The sequence below is a fragment of the Halichondria panicea genome, chromosome 4 (assembly GCF_963675165.1).
Source record: "Halichondria panicea chromosome 4, odHalPani1.1, whole genome shotgun sequence".
Classification (NCBI taxonomy): domain Eukaryota; kingdom Metazoa; phylum Porifera; class Demospongiae; order Suberitida; family Halichondriidae; genus Halichondria; species Halichondria panicea.
The window spans coordinates 6,728,816-6,745,605 of NC_087380.1; the positions used below are offsets into that span (position 1 = coordinate 6,728,816).

At 39.4% G+C, this 16,790-nt stretch overlaps 6 protein-coding genes across 13 annotated transcripts; 3 read left to right on the forward strand and 3 right to left on the reverse strand.

Annotated features, from left to right (window-relative positions):
• Positions 1 to 584: 584 nt before the first annotated feature.
• On the forward strand, positions 585 to 2,711 carry LOC135334616 (uncharacterized). The gene is made up of 2 exons (XM_064529878.1): positions 585 to 2,112; positions 2,187 to 2,711. Exons 1-2 carry the CDS (start codon positions 752 to 754, stop codon positions 2,644 to 2,646), a joined length of 1,821 nt encoding a protein of 606 aa, XP_064385948.1. The 5' UTR covers positions 585 to 751; the 3' UTR covers positions 2,647 to 2,711.
• Positions 2,712 to 3,760: 1,049 nt separating this feature from the next.
• On the forward strand, positions 3,761 to 6,593 carry LOC135334618 (uncharacterized). 3 transcript variants are annotated; one of them, XM_064529881.1, is made up of 3 exons: positions 3,761 to 4,121; positions 4,614 to 5,970; positions 6,054 to 6,593. In XM_064529881.1, exons 2-3 carry the CDS (start codon positions 4,625 to 4,627, stop codon positions 6,496 to 6,498), a joined length of 1,791 nt encoding a protein of 596 aa, XP_064385951.1. In that variant the 5' UTR covers positions 3,761 to 4,121; positions 4,614 to 4,624; the 3' UTR covers positions 6,499 to 6,593. The 3 variants fall into 3 exon arrangements, with proteins under 3 accessions (XP_064385951.1, XP_064385949.1, XP_064385950.1); XM_064529879.1 differs by lacking the exon at positions 3,761 to 4,121 and adding an exon at positions 4,221 to 4,401; XM_064529880.1 differs by lacking the exon at positions 3,761 to 4,121 and having other exon boundaries at positions 4,409 to 5,970.
• Positions 6,594 to 8,823: 2,230 nt separating this feature from the next.
• On the reverse strand, positions 8,824 to 9,981 carry LOC135335675 (TNF receptor-associated factor 2-like). The gene is made up of 3 exons (XM_064531235.1): positions 9,752 to 9,981; positions 9,045 to 9,687; positions 8,824 to 8,963 (listed from the first exon to the last, which is right to left on the reverse strand). Exons 1-3 carry the CDS (start codon positions 9,896 to 9,898, stop codon positions 8,899 to 8,901), a joined length of 855 nt encoding a protein of 284 aa, XP_064387305.1. The 5' UTR covers positions 9,899 to 9,981; the 3' UTR covers positions 8,824 to 8,898.
• A 1,333-nt stretch (positions 9,982 to 11,314) lies between these two features.
• Positions 11,315 to 13,584, reverse strand: LOC135334624 (TNF receptor-associated factor 3-like). Its single transcript, XM_064529888.1, has 6 exons — positions 13,165 to 13,584; positions 13,010 to 13,058; positions 12,744 to 12,950; positions 12,592 to 12,681; positions 12,138 to 12,217; positions 11,315 to 12,059 (listed from the first exon to the last, which is right to left on the reverse strand). The coding sequence occupies exons 1-6, from the start codon at positions 13,326 to 13,328 to the stop codon at positions 11,408 to 11,410; spliced, it is 1,242 nt and encodes a 413-aa protein (XP_064385958.1). The 5' UTR covers positions 13,329 to 13,584; the 3' UTR covers positions 11,315 to 11,407.
• A 20-nt stretch (positions 13,585 to 13,604) lies between these two features.
• LOC135334633 (copper homeostasis protein cutC homolog) lies at positions 13,605 to 15,119 on the forward strand. 6 transcript variants are annotated; one of them, XM_064529905.1, is made up of 2 exons: positions 13,605 to 13,751; positions 14,323 to 15,119. In XM_064529905.1, exon 2 carries the CDS (start codon positions 14,331 to 14,333, stop codon positions 15,069 to 15,071), a length of 741 nt encoding a protein of 246 aa, XP_064385975.1. In that variant the 5' UTR covers positions 13,605 to 13,751; positions 14,323 to 14,330; the 3' UTR covers positions 15,072 to 15,119. The 6 variants fall into 6 exon arrangements, with proteins under 6 accessions (XP_064385975.1, XP_064385972.1, XP_064385973.1 ...); XM_064529902.1 differs by having other exon boundaries at positions 13,607 to 13,719; XM_064529903.1 differs by lacking the exon at positions 13,605 to 13,751 and adding an exon at positions 13,847 to 14,050.
• Positions 15,120 to 15,198: 79 nt separating this feature from the next.
• Positions 15,199 to 16,612, reverse strand: LOC135334628 (protein TsetseEP-like). The gene has a single exon (XM_064529896.1). It carries the CDS (start codon positions 16,442 to 16,444, stop codon positions 15,353 to 15,355), a length of 1,092 nt encoding a protein of 363 aa, XP_064385966.1. The 5' UTR covers positions 16,445 to 16,612; the 3' UTR covers positions 15,199 to 15,352.
• Between the last annotated feature and the right edge of the window lie 178 nt (positions 16,613 to 16,790).

The window sequence follows — 16,790 nt, forward strand, 5'->3', positions numbered from 1 at the left end:
GGAGCCACTCATTGAAATGGAGTTATTAGAAGTTACCTCTGTGTTGCGTGACCATCAAAGCACGACTGACCTTGACTCTTTGCTTCGTAAAAAATGTTTGAAATCTGCATCTATAAAGTATTATTCTTACGATAGTTTTCCAGTGCTCTCTGATGTTGCTTTGTGTCGAGGTTTTGAGATGAAAACAAACTTCAATACTTCTACAAAGGAAGTCACATATATTTTTACTAAAATTGTGTAGTACATTGAAATTGTATACGCCGAGGTTTTGTGATTAAGATAACAGTCAAGACTCCCAAGGGTAGTGACTGTGTGGTGTTCACTCTCACTCTCTCTATAGAAATTGATTTTATTATTTCTAGGTAAATTGTTGCACTCTTATAATCCTTTGATCCACTCACACTCTTGTCTTTATGTTTAGTGCTTTTGATTGTTCCTGCATGCATGTATTCAGTATTCTGTATTTCTATATTTTCTGCTATGATGTCGATACACTCAAACGTGAATTAAATTGGTTGTCCTTGTAGACTATGTGCATATTCATTGCGTGGGTGAAAGTATGTCAACAAACATATTCGTATTTGCAGTGTCAGCTATCTGAGACCAAACAAACAATTAAAGTAGGTAGTTATACTAGGTATGTTAGCATGTCTTGTATGTATGAGTTTGCATAACTGTTGCCTGTGTAAGTGCTTATAATTATATAGAGAACACACAACACATAATTGATGTGTATGTAGAAGTCTCAACAATGGCTATGGCCATCTCAATAAAGTCCCTGGAGGAGCTCTGTCTCACTCACGTAGCAATGACACTGGAGCAATACTCGACTGACTCTCTGTCACTGCTGCCTAAAGGTTTCAGAGTACAGCTACTCCACAAGATACCAATTATTGACATTTGTCGACTAGAAGATACTAAATTTGTCATAGAGATCGATATGGAGTCTGTTTGGAAGCAAATTGTCGTTGATTTGGAATATGTCCGGAGACAACATATCATTGATGTTGATGATGTCAATAAGGTAGCCATCGGTGATGTGGCCCCTTCATCCATAGAAGGCTCTTGGAAACATTATTTCTTTAGTGCCTTTATTGACTTCATTGTACGAGGTAAACGTCCTTATGGATACTTTAACTATTCATTTGGTCAAGATGATCAGGTTGTGGGATTTCATCCAGTGGATCATATCAACTACTTGGTGGCAATTAAGTGGGAAGATTCAACTGCTAGAAAACCATCTGGTGCAGAATATCTTCTGCCCTCATCCAGCAAAGAAGAGTTTCAATTACATCTAGCTAGGCATCGTCTCAGACATGACGACGGTTCGTTGCCCTGTCTACAGCTTCCTGGTAAGGCCTACCATGAAGCTTGCCGGGCTAAACAGCTTGTCCCACCTCGATACACAAAGTTCTTCTCTGAAGGAAGCTGCTACTTACCAGATTCTACTGCACTGAAGCTGATCACTGAGAAATGTCACTTTCGACCAAAAGAAATGTGTATAGACTTACTTACTTTGTTTTTAGTAGTTCCAACTTTTCTAGAGGAAGGAGAGGACATTGTTTGGTTTAAAAAACTTGTGAAAGATGTTGAAACTCTGAAAATCATAACTGGTCGTGATTGTAGCAATACATATGTAACAATTCCATCGAAGATTGTACAACTAATAGTTCAGCAGGAGGAGCCTAAACTTACTTCAGTAACGGTGAATTTTTCGGACTCTCGTTCACTAAATTTTGAAGATGTCCTCAACTCTCTCACTCCTGTTCTTACCTCTTCATACAGTGGATTGACGGAACTCAATATCGACGTGGATGCTAGACAGTTCCCAAATCTCGATAGTCTGGTTGCGATAGTTGAGCACCATTGCTCACTGCACACTGTTTCTGTCAAGTGTCGTCATCCTTCTCGTGCTGAATTAAACATGTCAATGCAATTAATGAAGCCTTGGCTTAAAGTATGCTTTATCAAGCCATCTTTGTGTCATTTCAAGCTCTCTCTGTCGCCAATGCCTACCAACATTATGATGGATATCCTGGCCATGTTTCTCTCCACCCCTCGCTCACAAGAACAGACTCTTACTTTCAGTGCTATGGATATTGGGAGTACAAGGTATTAAAGAATAGTATTTGCATTGGTCTCTGCACATTCAAATTATGATATACTGTTACTTCTTTTCATTACAGCGCTCAAGTCACCAGCCTATCTGACATCACCCTCGAAAGACAAGTCTTTGAAGACTCGATACTGCAACTCAAGTCACTGGAATTTTGTCAGTGCTCTTTCGGACCATCCTTTATGAATAGTTTGTTGAATCTTCCTTCTTTGAAAGTGAAACAAATGTCCACGAAAGAACATTTTTATGCAGGTAACAAACAAAATACTTTACAATTTGCCAGTCACCCTCGTGTTAAACTTGAATCATTGAATTTAACTGGAGCAAGGATGGATGGATCTGAAGACTTTGATGCCATTCTGTCAAAGAACTCTCTGAAAATTGTGCAGTTTGTTAATTACCATGGCATCGATATCGTTGCCCTTCGTGAATCAGCTACACGACATGGGTTCAAAGTTGTGAGATCAAAGACTCTGACGAGTGTAGATATACTCTTACTAAAATTGAAAATAGTGTGTGATCATGTGTAGACATTTTATAGTTGTGTTTGTGCTTACTGCATTGAAATATACAAAGCAATAATATTCGCATTTCATTGGGACATGCATTTCATTGACTCTGGCCACATTCCGCTAGAGCTCATGGAAATTCTGCAAGAGTCTACAGACCTAATCCTAGCTCTACTTGATTTTGCCCCCAAGCTATTAGGTCTGGCCCCCAGACTACATTACCAAAACATGACGTAATAATTATGAAGATGCATGATGTGGAATTTGGATTACAGCGAGAGTAATTGCTACATCTACTCCTTCCTTATAACCTCCAATATCACAAGTCTAACTAGATTCCAAGAGCACACCAAAGTACTGCAAGAGTTTCCAGACTTTTTCTCCTCTTCCTCCTCTGAGAAAAGGTATGGCCCCTATAGAATGCATGAGTAGATTTTGAAAGTGAGCAGAAAATACAGAAATACAGAATACTGAATACCTGCAGGAACAATCAAAAGCACTAAACATAAAGACAAGAGTGTGAGTGGATCAAAGGATTATAAGAATGCAACAATTTACCTAGAAATATAAATCAATTTCTATAAGAGCGAGTGAGAGTGAACACCACACTGCCCTTGGGAGTCTTGACTGTTATCTTAATCACAAAACCTCGGTGTATTACTTACGGACTTAGAGATTGTCAGTGATGTAAACTTACTTCTCTAAAGTAACCTCCCAGCCCCTGAGTGATCGCTAGTGGATAGGAGAGCTGAAATACAACCAGAGTACGGTCAAAACGAACGAGCGCGAAGTCATACGCGGAGTGTTTCAACCATTTACACAGGGAGGTCTTGTCGTTTCCAATCCCCTCCCTTTTCAATTTATGAAGTAATAATACAGTTACAGTTAAAGTTTCTAATGATCTGAACATCAAAGCGGATTGAATGATAATGATATTCATAGAAATTTAATTGAAAAACACACCCCTAACTTCCTCAATAACCCTTTACTGTGGTCAAATTGTTGTAAATTTTACAACAACAATCTGGGAGGGAGCGTGATATCAACTTGTGAATGTTGCATGATATTGGATTCTGTGGCAGATTGGATAGTATCATGAATGCGATTATCCTTTGAAGTTCTGCTGAGTTGTTCAATTAGGACACTTAAAAAAAGGTTTAAAACAAGCTATACAGCATGTAGAACTGAGTAGTATCCATTGGTAGACCCTCTGGACTATCTTGGTAGCCATAGAATATTTTCGAAGAGGAAGCAGCAAGCCATTTGTGTACACAGGCACTTCACAAGTGGACACAAGCACTACAATAGTCTACATGCTTGCTAAGCAGCTTAGTTGACCAGAGTGCAGCTTTTAAAGGCCACACATACTTCCATCGAGGCAGCAGCAAGGCATAAAATCGATGGGGTTAGTTTGTGCACAGCCATTGATGACCCACGCCCATCTCTACAAGCCATAGCCACTTCATTGGAGGCGGCGATAACATCAAGCTAATTTGGTGGGTTGGGATCAGCAAACTGTTCCAGATTGTGTGTGCGATTGACCTGGAAAGGGATAAGGGGAAGTGCATAATTTAATTTTAGTCATAATTATTTCATGACCAAAAAAACCCATACAAATTTATCTTTTTCTATTCGTTTAGTGCCTCTAATTTGAGGTCACATGATATTTGGAGTGCATATTCATTGTGTGGGTGGAAGTGTGTGGACAATCATATTTGGTATTTGCTGTGTCAGCTATCTAGAACCAAACAATTAAAGTGGAGTAAATTTTACTAGGTATGTACGTTGTCATAGCATGAACGTCTTGTATGTATGAGTTTCATAATATATATAACTGTTGCCTGTGTAAGTGCTTATAATTATATAGAGAACACACATAATTTATATGCATGTAGGTGGTGTGTTCTAGACATCTGTTGCCTGGTGTATTTTTGAGACGGAGTTCTAGTTATAGTATGTAAAGTACTCACTTTATATACACTATGTAGAAGTTTCAAGAATGGCTACCGTCCTCTCAATGAAGTCCCTGGAGGAGCTCTGTCTCACTCACGTAGCAATGACACTGGAGCAATACTCGACTGACTCTCTGTCACTACTGCCTAAAGGTTTCAGAGTACAGCTACTCCACAAGATACCAATTATTGACATTTGTCGACTGGAAGATACTGAATTTGTCACAGGGATCAATACGGAGTCGGTTTGGAAGCAAATTGTCGTAGATTCGAAATTTGTCCAAAGACAACATATCATTAATGTTAATGATGTCAATAAGGTAACCGTCGGTGGTGTAGTCCATTCATCCATAAAAGGCTCTTGGAAACGTTATTTCTTTAGTGCCTTTATTGACTTCATTGTACGAGGTAAACGTCCTTATGGATACTTTAACTATCAGGTTATGGGATTTCATCCAGTGGATTATATCAACTACTTGGTGGCAATCAAGTGCGAGGTTTCAACTGCTAGAAAACCATCTGGTGCCGAATATCTTCTGCCCTCATCCAGCAAAGAAAATTTTAAATTAAAAAACGCATCTAGGCGTCTCAGACAATTAGACGACGGTCTGTTGCCCTGTCTACGGCCTAGTGATAAGGCCTACCATGAAGCTTGCCGGGCTAGACAGCTTGTCCCACCTCGATATGCAAAGCACTTCTCTGAAGGAAGCTCCTACTTACCAGATTCTACTGCACTGAAGCTGATTGCCGAAAAATGTCACTTTCGACCAAAACAATTATGTATAGACTTACTTACTTTGTTTTTAGTAGTTCCAACTTTTCTAAAAGAAGGAGAGGACATTGTTTGGTTTGAAAAACTTGTGAAAGATGTTGAAACTCTCGAAATCATAACTAGTTGTGATTGTAGCAATGCATATGTAACAATTCCATCGAAGATTGCACAACTGATAGTTCAGCAGGAGGAGCCTAAACTTACTTCAGTAACGGTTAATTGTTCGAAATCTCACTCACTCAAGTTTGAAGATGTCCTCAACTCTGTCGCTCCTGTTCTTACCTCTTCATACAGTGGACTGAAGGAACTCAGCATCAAGGTTGAATCTAGTCAGTTCCCAAATCTCGATAGCCTGGTTATGATAGTTGAGCACCATTGCTCACTGCACACTGTTTCGATCGAGTTTCGTTATCCTTCTTGTGCTGAATTAAACATGTCAATGCAATTAATGAAGCCTTGGCTTAAAGTATGCTTTATCAAGCCATCTTTGCATCATTTCAAGCTCTCTCTATCGCCAATGCCTACCCATGTTATGATGGACATCCTGGCCATGTTTCTCTCCACTCCTCGCTCACAAGAACAGACTCTTACTTTCAGTGCTATGGTTATTGGGAGTACAAGGTAAAGAATATAGTATTTGCAAATTATTTTGCTGGTCTCTTCTCATTCAAATTATGATATACTGGTTTTTCTTTTCATTACAGCGCTCAAGTCAACAGTCTAGCTGACATCACCCTCGAAAGACAAGTCTTTGAAGACTCAATACTGCAACTCAAGTCACTGGAATTTTTTCAGTGCTCTTTCAGACCATCCTTTATGAATAGTTTGTTGAATCTTCCTTCTTTGAAAGTGAAACAAATGTCCACGAACGAAGATTTTTATGAAGGTAACAAACAAAATACTTTACAATTTGCCAGTCACCCTCGTGTTAAACTTGAATCATTGAATTTAACTGGAGCAAGGATGGATGGATCTGAAGACTTTGATGCCATTCTGTCAAAGAACTCTCTGAAAATTGTGCAGTTTGTTAATTACCATGGCATCGATGTCGCCCTTCATGAAGCAGCTACACGACATGGGTTCAATTTTGTGAGATCAAAGACTCTCAGACTGACGAGTGTAGATATACTCTTACTAAAATTAAAATAGTTTGTGATCATGTGTAGACATTTTATAGTTGTGTTTGTGCTTACTGCATTGAAATGTACGAAGCAATCATGTTCATATTATGTCATGTTTTGGTACTGTAGTCTGGGGGCTATACCTATATAATAGCTCGGGGGAAAAATCAAGTAGAGCTAGGATTAGGTCTGGAGCACACCGAAGTGCTGCGAGAGAGAGTCTCCAGACCTTTTCTCCTCTTCCCCTCCCTCTATGAGAATAGATCTGACCCAATACAAAATGCATGTGTATAATAGATTTTGGAAGTGGTTATTAATTACATCACCTGAATATACAATGTTTTAATGATCAGAAATTATGATGAAACTTGTGAACTGTACCTTAAGGTGACATACTTTTGCGTGTATTAATTTCTGCTATTTCTGCGAATGAGAGTAAAATCGCAAAAATTAGTACTCGCAAATAATTGGCCGCCCTCTTCAGATCGACATTTCACAAACAAATTATACCAGGCAGTACAAAACTGTAAAAACGCTCTACCTGTGAAAAGATGTCACCTTAAGGTAACTATAATTGTTTTGCCTATAATTATGAGTGGAGTATAGATTACATACAACGATTGGCTATAATTAATTAACCTCTCACCCCACCTCCCACTGCTGCAGACCCCCCCCCCCGTCATCTCGGGACTTTCCCACCAATTATGATGACGCTATTAATAGTAATAAATTTGCATGAGTGATGATATCCCTCCTTGCCTTTTTTTGGTGTTGTTAAATTGTTAGCACATTGTACCTGAAGTGATTGTGGTCACAAATGCTCATTTGTGACATAGGTCTGGCCAAATTTCTCCTGTGTATCTATTAGCTAGAGTTGCACTTTCCAATGAACTCTCTTGGTATTATGCCCTCAAATCATTCTACATTGACACCACCATGCATGCACTATCCCCCAAACCAATCGATTCGAGTGAACCCAGTGACATTCCTATCACGCCCATTCATCAGTTTGATGCTTGCACTATGAAGCACTCCACTGAATTCTCTCATAACTGGTCCAACACCCACCAGCTCATTGAAATAGAGTTAGTCACTAGAAACAAGATGATGTGTCTAGTTTTGACGCCATACTGCAGAAGAAATTTTAACCGTTGTGTGTTTTATAATGTTTTCTGGCATCTCTTTACACTGAGAACGATAAGTCATGACTCCCAAGGGCAGTGTGGTGTTATTGCACCTCTTTCTACAATTTTATTGTATCCTTAAAATGAGTACGTATTATAATTATTCCATTGATCTCTACTTTTTCACTTTAGTTTTTAGTTGTTCAAGCTTTATCGTACATTTGTATGTTGTGCCCAGTACCACTACCCTCAACTGTGAATAAGATTGTTGTCTTAACCTCGATATGTGCATATTCATACACATTGTGTCAAGTGGGTGGAAGTTAAGCATGTGGAAATTAATGACCCTTAAAGGTCAAATATTGCGGTATTTGATGTATCAATGCAGCTAGGACTATAAACTTCCAATAACAAGTGATTTTAAAATACTGTAAGAATTCTTTTAGTGTTATAATAGGTAGTTTAAATCTGTAACTTGTAGAAGTCTCAACTGACAATGGCTACGGTCCTCTCAATGAAGTCGATATAGATATAGGATCGGTTTACCTATGCATGCCTGCCTGTAGTGGCTATAGTGCTTACAGTAATAGATGTCTATCTATAGCTACATTATAAGGCATGAAATTAGGTCTATCAGACTCTGAGGGTCAAATTAGTGCCTATATTTAATACTGATTCTCAATTATGCTATATATAGTTCAATGCTGCTATAGAAGTCTCTCAAAAATTATGCTAGCATAATTTGCCAAGCTCTAACATGGGACTGCATGCAACTGAACTAACTTTCTTTAGTACCATTGTTATTTCTAGAAATAGACCTTTCAGAATATTTTGTAATGACAACAGACACACCAATCACTTGACTGTCTATATATACCCTTGCTGTGCATACGGGTATAATTATATATACATGTACACAATGGCAGTGCACATCTATATTCCTGGCCATTCTATTTCCAACCTTCTTCATGCAGGGTGGGGTACGCAACGCTGGTGTGTTCAGACCAGAGGTGCTCTCCTGAGAATGTCACTGTCAGTTGCATGCCTGGGGGCTTTGTGTACAGAGGTGTGCACATGGAACAGGTTGCTTCAAGTCAAGTCAATAAACTGAAGAAGAGTAGATAAGATACTCCCAAGACACCCACACCCACTATAATCCACCCCCCTCTCACTCACATGCAGCAGTGATCATATGGTATCAGCATTATCAGAGCTTGTGTGTCACAAAATCAACTCTCAATTCTGATTAGACACCGAGTGTTTGAGTGCATAATAATAATAACTTATATAGTATAATGGCGTATTTACCAATGAATCTGACATTCAACAATAACATTGTCTTCTTTGATAACACCCGCTGTCTTCAGTTCTGTAAGGGATAAAGGCGTACAACGAAATTTAATGTTACTGTCTAAGTTTGGTTTATGATAACTTCTTGAGTCAGGTGTACCTATTAGAGCAATATCACTGCCCTTGAAGCTAGTCAGCTTGAAGGTGACCTTCTGTGAGAACGGCCACTGAATTACACTGTCATAGTCTCCTTTCACGATCACTAGTAGTAGAGACAAATGGGAAATCATTCCATTCTCAGGATTATCAAAGTGTACCTCAATGCGAACCTTGTACGGAATCCTCTCAAGATAGAACGGTTGGCTGCACAATAGTTTCATTTTAGTGTGTAGGTGGCCACTAAACTGTTCTATAGTCAATTTGATTGATCCAGAGCCATCTTCTGGTTCCATTGCATCCAAATCTCCTATTTGCTCTTGTAAATTACTAAGTCTCTCACTAAGAGCTGCAACTTTCATTTGTTCTCTTTTAGCCTTGTTGTCCAATTCTCGAGTAATCACTACCATCTTAAACAATTCACCTGTACTGGGGGGCAATTTGGTTAGCTTTTTACATTCTCTTTCATTCCGATCATGGTTGCTTCGCCTGAGTGTTGCGCCTTTTTCACGAGGGATGGTGCGTATCGATGTTCCCTCACGTGCTAAATTTGTTCTCGTGTATTCATGCAGGCAAGCTGTAAAGAGAATGCTCAAATGCTGCATATAATTGCTTGCCATGTGTTTATTGTGTTCGTCCCGCGTCATCTATGCCATGAATAAAACATACATACTGGTATACTGTTAATTGCTCAGGAAAGCATTAACATACCAATTGTACTTGGGGACATCCATAACTGGCGATAGAACATTTAAAAAATCGATTTGAACACTTGCACTCTATGCTTTGATCATGAGTTTTGCAGTTGCAGAGGTCAGAAATACTCTGACCAGTCTTGGAGACCTTGTCCTCCGTCATCTTTGTCCCTGGACAAATCTTGCAGCCTGTTCCCTATTTAAACTTGTTGCACAGAATCTATACTGCACTGTAACTGCGAGGTTGTTTCCTTTTATAGGGATGAATGGGGACTCCCACGCATAATACGGTATTATGTGCAGCTCCAAAAGCCTGTTTACATAAACTCCCCCACAAGCAATGTACTCCAAACTTACAACTCACTTCAGTAAGGGGCCATCCCAGGGAAAGTCCTAACAGGATTAGGGGGCAGTCCCGGGGAAAGACCAAGATTGCTAGTCATGCACATGCACATGCAGGTGACTAATTAGAGCAACCATAACAAGTGATGCAGACAAAAGTCCCAGGGAATTTTTGTGAGAGTACCAGGGAGAGTCCCATGGAAAATACCTTACTGTCCTTTGTCTGTAAACAAACTTTCCTTAATTAAATTGTACACAATGCCGAAAATACATTATGGATTGACTCTTAAACTCTCTAATGCTAGCTGCATGCATCTTAATTATGTCGTTTTTCAAAATGTTTCGCAATCAGCTATTCCACTCCACGATAATAACAACCAAAATTAGACAAAATCACCACAAATACCTTGGTCTCTTTAGAGAATGGAACTCCCTATATAAAATTCGACGATTGAACACATTACGCTGTGGCACAGTTTAACTTTCTGCTTTAACACAGTTGTAGTTTAAGTGCTAATTAGTTTTGTGTTTGTTACAGGTCTCAGATTAATTATTAGCTCAGAGTCCATTATATAAGCAAGTTGTAACTACATGCATGTATATAATTACACAATGCACACATGCACACTGACTACATATATATATAGTCTACACACTTTGGTTCAAGTGAAGTGAAAAGGATTGTAATATACTGGCCATGGATCTTAGTGTACTTCATTTTCTCATTGCCTTGTACTAAACAAACAACTACAATGTATTAATTTCCGCTTTATGTTAGTTCACGTGAGGTGAAAGGATTAATACAATGTAGTCAAGTCTATATAGTGGCATGCCAGTTATACTCTGCTGTATAGTACAAATCATTCGATTGGGTTCTATATTCCTCTTCTTACCACACAGACACGTGACGGAGTATTGAGCTTCGCAGCTCACTTGTGCATGGGTTCAATTAGGAAAAAACTGCTGAGATGGCAGCTATAGGACTGTATACCGTTATAGCGGGTATATTTTGAGGGTATAAACCTTCGCGGACTGACCGTTAGAAAGGTTTTCGCAGATTTAATTTTCGCGGAATAGCAGCCTTTCATGCATGCGATACTAAATTCGTGGGTATATACATTTTCGAACATTTATACCGGCCCTCGAAATAATTACCCGCTGTAAACTGTTACACGTATAGTGATTACCATTTGCCTCAAACTTAATTGCTACAAAGCTAGCACTGCACAGACATAAATCCAAGGCATAAAAAAAAACATTATAAGAAGATCGTATATACATATATATAATAAATTATACTTATATAGCTATAATTAATTAAAATATGTCTTCATGCACATTTGTCAACAATACACTTGATAAACACGGTATCGGTGACAATAAATCCACCAAGATTTAATTCTGAATGGGTAACAAATTGTGGACAGCCCGAAACAATGTTCATATCGGACTTTGGTTTTTGGAAAGAGCTGCTCATGGGGTCTGGTTGGAAAGTGTCGATGATGTCCCTATTCCCTGTCTGGTTGATCAGCTTGAAGGTCACCTTGGATGTGAAAGGCCATTTGAGAATGCTGTCAAACTCTCCCTTCATGATAACAAAGAACAGCGACATGTGCGTGTTCTTTCCAATACCGTCTCCCATGAAGTACAACTTAAGACACATTTTGTAGCCATATTGTCCAGAGTAGAATGGAAGGCTGAAGATGGATGTGTATTTGCCTGATTGTGCGTCTGCCAGTTTCACTTTAAAGTTCTTAATCTTCCATAATATGGTCCCGTCATAGTTACCACTCTCGCTTCTCAACCGTTGATAATTTTGTTTGACCGTCTCACTCTGTGACTCCTGCAAGCTCACCACTTGGTCCCTTAACATGTCTCTCTTAATGCAGATTTGTTCAAGTTTAGATGTTGAGATACTTTGAGTAACCCTCGCCATGTGGATGTCACTTTCGAAAACAACTGACAAAGCTGTTTTTGTATGTCTATATATATGTAATAATTATTATATATACATATAATAATAAAGATATTATACATATAATAATAAAGAAACACCATACCTGAAGGAATGATTTGTGGATGCAGGTTGAGGGTTTGGGAGATCTTCATCAAAATGAATAGCACTTCGCGTTTCTGCACTCTATATAATATATACAATGACTTGGTGAAAAAAGCTGGCTTGAAATTTTACTCTAACGAAAATGGGAGATCTTAAATTCATCTTCCATTTTTGTAAAAGAATTTCACCACAATCAGACATTTAAAAGCAAAAAAGCAGACCTCATTAGCTTAGTGCATGCATGCGTGACTGCATGTGTATATAATTATATAGTACGCAAAATTGTATACAGAGTCTATATTATAGTGATCCCATGCAACTGCGTACACTGCATGCATGTACATGCATGCATATATACATGTATAGTGATTGACACATTTTAATATAAATTTTGCATTTCAAGTAAGGCTCTTTCTGATATACACATTACTTTTTTAGACAAATGTATAATCTACCTCATTAAATAGTGCATTAAATTTTATGTATTCCCCATGACAGTCATGTTGGCGGGACAATGAACTTTCTTTTTGATTTTTCATTTCCATCTATAGAAAGGCATAAAATAAGTTATAAGTCATAATAATTTTATATAGCTTTGTTGCCGTACCATTTTTGTACAGTCAGCAAGTGGTGTGTCTATTTCGTCATGAATAATGGTTTCCCCACAAATGGATGGGTTTTGAAGCTTGCAGACATCCTTCTGATGAGATCCCAGATTTGATAATTTGCCTTCCCATGTGCATCCCTTTTCACGACGAGGGCAAGTGACCTCTAGCTTCTCAATATCCTTTCTCGCACACCAATCTGGAGAGTACTGTTGGCAAATATAATACATTAATTGCTCTGCAAATGTTGTGAGAGACTCAAACACACCCTTAAATCTCCATGGGCATGGCAGCCCAACGTTGGACACTTTGTTGAGCTGCAAAATTAAAAATGAATGCAATGATCACTAATGATCGCCTGTCAAAGTGAGGCAATTCAAATATATATATACATGAATTTGCATATGACACGCAGCTCTTTACCTGTCTGAATCAAGAAATTCAGCGCAACTTTTGCATAGCCAATGGCCACAGTTAATAAGCTGAACAGTATTCTTCAGGATATGGGTGCATTGAGGGCAGCGGTACTTAGTGAAGAGAGCTGGATTCTTGAAGTCTCCAGAAACTAAATGATCATTCACCGGCATTCTTAAATAATAATAATTATCTAACAAGACCTAGTCAAGACCTAGTCAAGTCATCGCTAGTGTCTAGTATTCTGTATCTAGTTTCTACGTGATTTAGAAGCCCAAAGAAGAGTGTAAGGATTCTATCTCAAGTGATCATGCGCCAATAATATAAATTAAGCTTTAGGCCGGGGGGATCCCCAGGGGAATTTTTCACTATTTTTTTACGCGTTTTTTTATTATTATGTATTATTGTACACGCCTAGCCTCGATTCCAGGCCGATTAAAATACTTATTTTAATCGGCCTTGAATCGAGGCTAGTAGAAGATAAAAGTGCAAGTTGTCTAGTCTCTAGCCTCGGTCCCAGGCCGATTCACTCACTGCCCTTTGTGATGGACTACAAACTAGTAGGTAGGACCAACACTGCCGGCCCTTGTCTACAGGTGTGTGTTGTCATAGATAGTAGAGGAATATGGAATATTCCTCTACTATCTAGGCCTAGTCAAGGTACGGGATCACTTCAGCTGAAAATACGTAGTCAAGGCTTGGTTACGTATTTTCAGCTGAAGTTATCCCGTACCAAGAACAATTGAATAGGGTCAAGAAAGTAGAATTGTGACTGCACTGGTTGTTGACTGCCTCTGGATCCTATACTCCAGCCTAGAAGGAGCCATACTTCTCTTAGTCTAAGACTCCAGGCTTCTTTGCTGTGATCCCAGTCCATAGTGCATGTCTCATGCATGTACGTTGTTAGTTTAGTTTTATTGCTCTTGAGTTGCTGTGCTAGCGCATGCTAGTCATACATGCTACATGCATTGCATTATCACTCTGATATGACTAGTCTTCTGGTTTCTTTATTATCATGTCACCAGCCGACGGTTTGCACTTTAGTTCTAGTTATGTATTCAGTGGGTAAAGATCGTTAACACACATAGCTACAATGTCAAGTAAGTGATATAATTTATAATAATTTAGTGGTCTAGTATAGTCAAAGTAGTGTTTTATTGTACACAGGTACGACAATGGAGGTGTGCATTGACTCTGTGGAATCAGCCGTCAATGCTGAAATGGGTGGAGCCAACAGACTGGAACTGTGTGCATGTCTGGGGGAGGGTGGGACCACACCCACTTTAGGGATGCTCCGTATTGTCAAAAAGTCCACCAAGCTACCCGTATTCGTAATGATTAGACCAAGAGGTGGAGACTTCCTCTATTCGAATAACGAATTTCGAATTATGAAAGAAGATATTCGAATTCTTAAAGAAGGTGGTTCTGATGGATTTGTGTTTGGGATTCTAACACCTGAAGGTTGCATCGATGCAAAGAGAGTTGAAGAACTTATCTCATTATCTCGACCATTACCAGTAACTTTCCATCGAGCATTCGATATGATCAAAGAACCAAGTGACTGTCTGGAGACATTGATACAACTAGGTGTGGATCGATTACTTACCAGTGGATGTGAGCAAAATGCTTTCAAGGGAGCCCCTCTAATTAAATCACTCGTTAAGCAGGCTAACGGTCAGATATCTATCATGCCAGGTGGTGGAATCACTGAGGATAATTTGGAACAAATTTTGACTGAAACTGGAGTTAACGAATTTCATTGTTCTGCCCGTGTGTCTGTTGAATCGAGAATGGTGTATCGGAATGAGCAAGTGTGTATGGGAACCAGTCATGGAAGTTCAGAGTTTAGCTTAAAGACTACTGGAGTTGATAGAGTTAAAAGACTTGTAGCAATTGCATCTCATGGTACTCGTTAATTTTACATTCATTGTTGAATAAAATTGATAACAAGTTCAACAAACATAGTTTTATATTGGAAGATTGTCTATTGAATATTGAATAATTAAAACAGCCCAACACCTACTATACTATTCAGTGTGAAAATTGATAATTAATTTGACAATGATCATCTAATTTACACAATACTGTTGCTTAGTGCCTTGCACAAAAAAATGTAATGACATTTGCATAGCAACAATCATGACAATTGGAAGAAAAACTACTTAATTGTACATCTAAAATAAATAAAGCTCACAAATTAGTCTTCCCCGTCTTGTGTAGTCTGTTCATCTGTGGGCTTATCCTCTTGCTCCACCACCTTCACGGCTGCTGCTACAATGGCTGCCTCCTCTTCCGTGAGCTCATTTGTTTCAGCAGGAGCATCTTCTGTTGTTGGTTCTGATGTTGAGGGTTCTGGCTCAGGCTCTGCTTCGGGTTGAGGTTCAGGCTCAGGCTCTGCTTCGGGTTGAGGTTCAGGCTCAGGTTCTGCTTCTGGTTGAGGTTCAGGCTCTGCTTCTGGTTGAGGCTCAGGCTCCGGCTCTGATTCTGGTTGAGGTTCAGGCTCAGGCTCTGCTTCTGGTTGAGGTTCAGACTCAGGCTCTGCTTCGGGTTGAGGTTCAGGCTCTGCTTCTGGTTCTGTGGGTTGTGAGTCTGATTTTTCTTCTGGGACAGTTTGTGGCTCTGATTCTGGTTCCGGCTCTGTGGGTTGTTGCTCAGTTTCTGGCTCGGCCACAGGATCAGATTTTTCTTCTTCTGCAGGTTGTGGCTCGGCTTCTGGTTCTACGATTGGCTCGGGCTCTTTTGTAATAGCTTCAGGTTCGGATTCAGTTTCTGTGACAGGCTCTGGTTCTGCTGGTTGAGAAACAGGTGCTTCCGGCCCGGCAATAGGTTGTGGTTCAGGCTCCGGTTCTGCGACAGGTTGTACTTCAGGTTCCGGGTCCTTCACTGGTTCTTCGACGGGTTCAGATGGTGGTTGTACAGTTTCCACAGGTGTTGATTCTTCTGTAGTGGAGTCTTTGGTGGTTTCTTCTTCAGTGTTGTTTTGTGTCTCTGGTGTTGCGGTATCTTCAGATTTCTGCTCTCTTGATTCAGATGGTGCTTTTTCATCTTCCTTGGCAGGAGTCTCTTCAGATTGAGGTTTATCAGATTCTGCTGCTGGTTGTTCATCAGTTTTGTTCTCAGTACCATCTTCTTTTTTGTCTTCTGTTTTCCCTTCTGTAGTTGTTTCTTCAGTTTGAGCATCGACCACAACGTTTATTTGCACCTCCACCCCTTCTGCAGATTGAGCTGCTTCCTCCTTCTGCTTGGGCTCTTCAGCAGCACTGCTGTCAGATACACAAATATTGCCCATTCTCTCTTATTAGATTTCACTACTGAACTCGATGCTCTATAATAATATAGCTAGCATATAAATATATAATTATAGATACTGCACAAGTTTTAAGTTACCAGAGAATTTTAACTCTAAGTCTTTCTATAGCTATAAACTGTGAGCACACAAATCTGAGATTGAGCTAAAACCACAATGATCAGTTGTGGGTAAGTTAGCTGCATTCCACAACTTGGGTGTGGCTGGAATTGCTGGATGTTGTGTGTATAGCTGCATACAATGTCATACATGTGTAGACAGTCCATATAGTCCATGGATCACTGTACTTGTTGCTAACATGGAACATGGAAGTTACAAGCCATTATTA